The following is a 6,363-nucleotide window of genomic DNA, read 5'->3' as shown; positions in this document are numbered from 1 at the left end:
TTACAGGAAAAAAATTTTGTTATTATTATTTTTCAAAAAAGTAAATTACAAAAAGAAGTTCGCGATCATTTTTTATAAAATGTTATTGTATATTACATATATATGTATATATACATTATAATTAAATTTTATAAACCTATATATATTTATATAATAATTATATTGTAACATTACAAATTTATAACATATGTCCAATAATATATCATATATTTTACGATAAGAATAGCAAAGTTTTTGTAATTTAATAAAATAAAATAAGTTTACTAATTTATTTAATTCTTATCTCGTGCACGAGAGAAAAGCATATTACATTCTAACTTACATTTATACACTTAGACTAAAAAAATCTTTAAATTATATATATAATAAAATGTAAGATAATTGGATCATAAATATTACAAACATTGACATACATAGTTTATGTTTTAAATGTTACTGAATATTCAAAATGTTCTGTATATTGAAAAGACGAACAGACGTGGCATTCAAATTCGATCGAGAAACAGTATGAGCTCTTCCAAAAAGTATCCTACTGCATATTTATATCAAGTCCGTTAAGAACCGGACAGTCTTAAACATGCGCGTGTATAAGTATAAGCAACCTGGTCGGTTGCAGTCCGAGAGGAGACGATAATGACCTTCCACGGAGGAGCTCGCTGACGGAGTAGGAGGGCCTTTGACACACTTGACGCTCAGGTGAATTGTAACCGAGAACGGAGAGGTTCGTGGTTAGTGCAAAGCGAGAGATTGAACGTATCGCGTCTCGACGAACGAGATAAGAAGAAAGAAAAAGGGTGAAGAAGACAAAACGATTCAAAAGTGTATAGAGAATTTAAATCATATGTGATGATAGCGATGCGAGCAATGGTGGTCAGCATGACAACTGACGTCTGCGATGCAACGTGACCGCAGCGACAGAGCTTACGTCGCACCGAATCGTGAAGAAGAGGACCATCGATGTCGCTAAGAGGTGGAGAAGGTCGCGATAAAGTTTTCGGCCACGAAGAAGAGAGGGAGAATCGATATTGAACGACGATTCTAATAAGTAGGAAGGGTGTGTAACGATTACGGGTAGATACCAAAGAATCCGACGTGCACGTGGACTAACGATGGTGACCCTTTCGCGAAATCAAAAGTGTACCGGTTCATGTTACTAAACAAGTAGTTGGTGCCGGTCATATATATTCAGAGCGTGCACTCCCGGCACGCTACCTCACACTTCTGGTCATACATAAACAAAAGTCAAATAAAATATATGCATATACATTAAATGTAGTTAAATCTCCGCAAGTGATATTGAAGATGTATCGACGAACGACATTAATCCTGTTGTGCCTTTCGATAACACTGTCGTATTCGGAGTTATTTAGTACTGAAAAATTCAGGTTTTACGCGAAGTTCTTAAAATTTAACACGTTAAATATCAATGAGACCGGAAATGAGCTTTGGCACGGACTTTTTAGGGATTGTAAAAAGAAAGTGACGTTTTCTTGCATACAAAAAAATGCGTACACATATCTTGATAATGTATTTATCGAAAGGGACAATATTACTATTTTCGATGGTCTTATACTTACGAAAAACAATATCACTTATAATACGTGTCTTAAGAGAGAAAATCGTGATGATGTTCATGAGAATATCGTGGATATCGATATGAATGATTGTAAAAATAAAGATGAAGCAGAGATAGAAGATCGAAAGTTTAATGATGAATCGCCACTTGAAGAGATTACGAATGCTCTGCGGCGGAAAACGATGAAATTTTTATCAACTCGTAATTATGAAATTCAACTTCCGCAATTTTTCTTTGAGAGTGTCACAATGAAGATAAGCCCGCGCGAGATAGACGAGAATGGCGCACTGCTCAGGGTAGATTTTGGAACTGAAGGTGTACAAGAACAAGGACGAATTTTTAAAAAAATTAGTAAGAAAAATCAAATTCTTTAATTTATTATATAATATTTAGGATGGAGATTATAATGTCTTATTTTATTTTTAGAGAAATTTATACAAAATAAATTGTTGATCAGCTTTCTGGCGCTCCTTTTAATTATCAAGTTAATTAAAGTGAAGTTTCTATTCATAATACCATTTCTCTTCGGTGTGGGAACTGCCAAGAAACTTTTCCTAAAATTGCTGCTCTTCTTTATTCCCGCATTTGCTCACATATTTAAGCTTTGCTCTAGCTACTATTCAAGCCAAGCCACCAAATTCCATCATCATCATCATCAGGTATGCGTGCGAATTATTTTCATTTTAATTATAAAATACCTGTATAAAATATTTTTATCAGTATTAATTGGTGTTAAAACAATCTAAATCTTTATTTCAGATTGCTCATCATCATCATCACGTGCCGGTTCCAGTACCCGTCCCAACGTACTACGATCACTCTCATGACACTTTAGACGGTTTCACCGATTACGCTCATCCTCACATTCAATTTAGGAAGGATTTGGAAGAATTAAAGGAATGGGGTATCGAGCCTCAGAACGAACCCTATGAAGAATCCAGTCAAACCCTAACTCGCGTAGTACCAGCTCCGACCTCAGTTTCGGGAGTTACGTACTCAGGTCCATACGGATTGACTCAATATGCGTCGAACATAAAACCGATCGCATCTTCTTTGTACTTAGACAATTCAATGACGGCTAGTGCCCATAACCTGGTCTATTCCGGATACCGACGACCCGCAGCGCAGCCAAATTCCGCCGCTATACTTTCAAATCCAGGTTTCGTGTCTGGTGCAAAAACACCGATAAAGAACTCTTACGCGATATTTGCGCCAAATATACGCCCGATTCACCCAAATCAGGCCCAGAGGTTTTTGACTCCTGCCCCATCTTCTCCCATGTCGATCTCGCGAAAGGAAATAGAAGATGAGTATTACGGGCCGATAATCGATCGACTGGAGAAAATCTTTGGACAATTGAGATTCTATGAGGAGACGTGCAGAGAGATGCTTGTTTGCAGCATGTACAAAAATCCGGTGGGCTACTCACCGCACAGTAACCTCGTGTCGAATGAACTTTCCAGGTATAAAACAAATAGCAACTACGTGGCTTATCGATTAAATCGCACTACAATCGTATTACAAAGAGAAAGGTGGAGATCGCCCGCGCGTTCCGAATCAACGTTAATCGGGTCATCTTGGTTTCTCTCTCTTTCTCGATCTCTTTCTTTTCTCTGTTTCTTTCTTTTCTTTATATCATTCTTTTTGCCATTTTTTAATGACATAGATGTCATTTCGCGCATCATAGTCTTATCTAACGTGAATATTGACACTTGTTTAGAATATTATTAATAATTGGCATGAAATATGAAATGAAAATACTTTTAGTCGAGTCGACTATGCGACAAACCGGAAGAAGATACAGTACAGTTCCGTTTCGTTCGGATAATCCGCTCATAATTATGCCGTTTGAAAAGTAACTTTCTATTTAAGAGCAACAAAATTACGTTTCAGAGCAATGCGTGTATATTGAATTATCCGTTAACGAGTAAGGAAAACAACATAAATCAGGTCGATGTGGCTCAAAACAAGCACATTAATCAAGATGTATAATCTCTCTCACAATACTTTTTAGAAATATTATTTATTATATTATATATTTTTAGAAATATTATTATGCCTTTTAAAGATTAATTTTAAAAATTACATATATTTTCAGAGATCCGCAAGAACTCAGGCGTGATGTAACAGGAAGTACGTCCAGTCAGAAGTTCTATAGATATATGAATGCAGCCAGATATGGTCAAAATGGTGGAGATTGCCTCAAAACGTATCCGTGTCATAGTAATATCGAATAAATACTTCCTAATATGGAATTTATCTCACCTAATCTGCAATTAAAACGTAACGGATGTTTGTACGAATACTACAGAACATATACATTTGCTCAATGAGGCCGAAGAAATTATATTAGAAGCTCAGCGTCGTAACGTTGCGCAATATCATTATAAGGAAGATCGATATACTGCCATGCATTAATTTATGAATATATTTTGTATGAAACGTGCATATGAACATTAATTTAATCTTATTAGGAAAAAATTGAGGTGTCCTGCAGACAGGTCCAACTGTATTAATCCTAGCAATTAATTTAGTTAATAAGATGCTGATCAACATGTTGAACGTTATACTTTGTTATAATTTATGTCAATTTTTCGAATTTAATGATCGAATTTAGTAAGGAGTGAAATCAGTGAATTTTGTGATGACATGTCAAAGTTTTTAGTTTATTGACGCGTTGTCAGCAAGATCACTGTCTCCAAGAATAATATTATTATTAAATACGATTAGATAATAAGATTCATATTATGTTGGATTATGTGGCATTTTAAGAGTTAAGCGAGCTTTATAATTTTTCATGTGATTTCGAAATTCATATTATTTTAAGAAATAAGAGGAGAAATTGTAGAGGAAAAAGTGATAATGTGGGCGCCATTTTTTTAGTTATATTCAAGTTAATAATATTGTAAACAATATAATTTATTGATTTAATATGAAATACATTTGAAAGGATTAAGATAGTTTCAAAATGAAAAAAATTGTTTAAATGAAAAAGACATTCTAACGACATTAGGTTTGTTTTTTATTGCTGAATCGGTGCAATAAATTAAAGTGAAACAAACGTATTAGGTGTAGTAAAAAGAAATCCATTATTTTTGCATGAAATTGAATGGAAAAATATTGGTTTTATTTTTACTACACCTAATATATTTGTTTCACTTTCATTTGCTTCAACTTATTGTACTATGTATATTAGTTCAGAAAGTGCAGCAATAAAAAACAGATCTATTATCTGAATGCGATATGAGAGAAGTGGATACCCTCTCTTATATTTTTACAGAATCTGATTTTTTTTTCTATATTATTTACACTTCTCATGAAGTCCAAATTGAAATTGAATTTATAGAAAATTATGAATATATTTATGAGATATTATCAAATTCAAAAGTTTTTTTCATGAGTAAGTTCTTTTAGAAACAGTTTTACATTGATTTTGCTCTCGTGAATATGTTTTATACTTCTTTCATAAATACCTTTAGAGATTTTTTAAAATTATTAAAATGATAATCATAAAGATTTTTAGCGAAAATAATGCTTTTCAATGTTTTTTTTTAAATCCTAGGACCTACATTACCTACTTGTTAAGAGGCTCAATATAGAAATATTGATAAAAAATTTACATTTAATTATATTTCAGCAAAAAAATTATTCAAGTTTTCTTACATATTCAAAACAGCAGAATTTTTTAAAGATTAATAAATTAAAAATTCATTATTGACAAATCTTAAATCATGATAAATTTGACATTGAAAATCAAAGAAACTTTGATTTACGACATAATAAATAAACATTGTCAACAAAAAGATCGCGCTAGTCATAGCGATAATTATTTCATAATTTTTCGACATCTATCTAAGAACACGTTAAAAATCTTTTACAGGAGATAATGTTAGGGGGCCCCCATATTGCAATCTTTTCCCCTACTAATTTAATAGATTCATATCCGGAAAATACACATGAATTCTATTTATTCGTTTTTTCTAAAATTGTATGATAATTATGTGAGCAATCAATTTTTATTCGTTTTAATAATAAAGTAGGATAATTTTCGCTTAAAGTTAGGATAGCTTTGATAATTTTCGCTTAAAATTAGGATAACTTCGATAATTGTGATGATGCCTGCACAGAACGCATGTCAAAATTGCAACATATGTAAGACATTTTAAGACATTTTATGTCCTGATTTTGGATATGCGTGCTATCTAGGCATTTTTTTTTTAATTTCGACCAAAATTCCATTTTAGTATTTTATAATATTTTATTTTATTTTATAAAACACTATAAAATACTAAAATGGAATAATTTTGGTCGAAATTAAAAAAAATTACCTAGATAGCACGCATATCCAAAATCAGGATACATAAGATCCATTATAATATTTTATAAATAAAAAAAAAGAAACTTTCTTTACAAATGTAATACATGTATAGTTTAAAATGTTTATTTATAAAACAAATTAATTAGATCATTTCAGGAAGACTTTGTGTCTTTTGCATTAAAATATTAAAAATTATAAAATATTAAAAATATTAAAAAATGCTGTTTTAATATATTAAAAACATATTACAATTTTGCATGATACGTGTGATGTTGTATAAAAATTAATTAAGAGTGTATTTATTATTATGTAAGAACTATTTGTAGATAATTAATCAGTTACTGTAACATATTCGGGTGCCATACCCAATAAATATTACTTTTTATTAATTTAAACTTTATGTTAGACCTTCAAAGCATACAAATATCGAAAAATGTAAAAAAATAAATACTTTTAATTAATTATATGG

The 6,363-nt window shown here is 31.5% G+C and overlaps 1 protein-coding gene across 1 annotated transcript; it reads left to right on the top strand.

Moving 5' to 3' along the window:
• The first annotated feature begins 1,302 nt into the window (after positions 1–1,302).
• Positions 1,303–3,813, top strand: LOC108691251. The gene is made up of 5 exons (XM_018198920.1): positions 1,303–1,927; positions 2,003–2,235; positions 2,336–2,576; positions 2,640–3,039; positions 3,675–3,813. Exons 1-5 carry the CDS (start codon positions 1,303–1,305, stop codon positions 3,811–3,813), a joined length of 1,638 nt encoding a protein of 545 aa, XP_018054409.1.
• The last annotated feature ends 2,550 nt before the right edge of the window (positions 3,814–6,363 follow it).

The sequence above is a fragment of the Atta colombica genome, unplaced genomic scaffold (assembly GCF_001594045.1).
Source record: "Atta colombica isolate Treedump-2 unplaced genomic scaffold, Acol1.0 scaffold45, whole genome shotgun sequence".
Classification (NCBI taxonomy): domain Eukaryota; kingdom Metazoa; phylum Arthropoda; class Insecta; order Hymenoptera; family Formicidae; genus Atta; species Atta colombica.
Note: the sequence above shows the minus strand (reverse complement) of the source record. Positions and strands in the feature narration are given on the sequence as shown.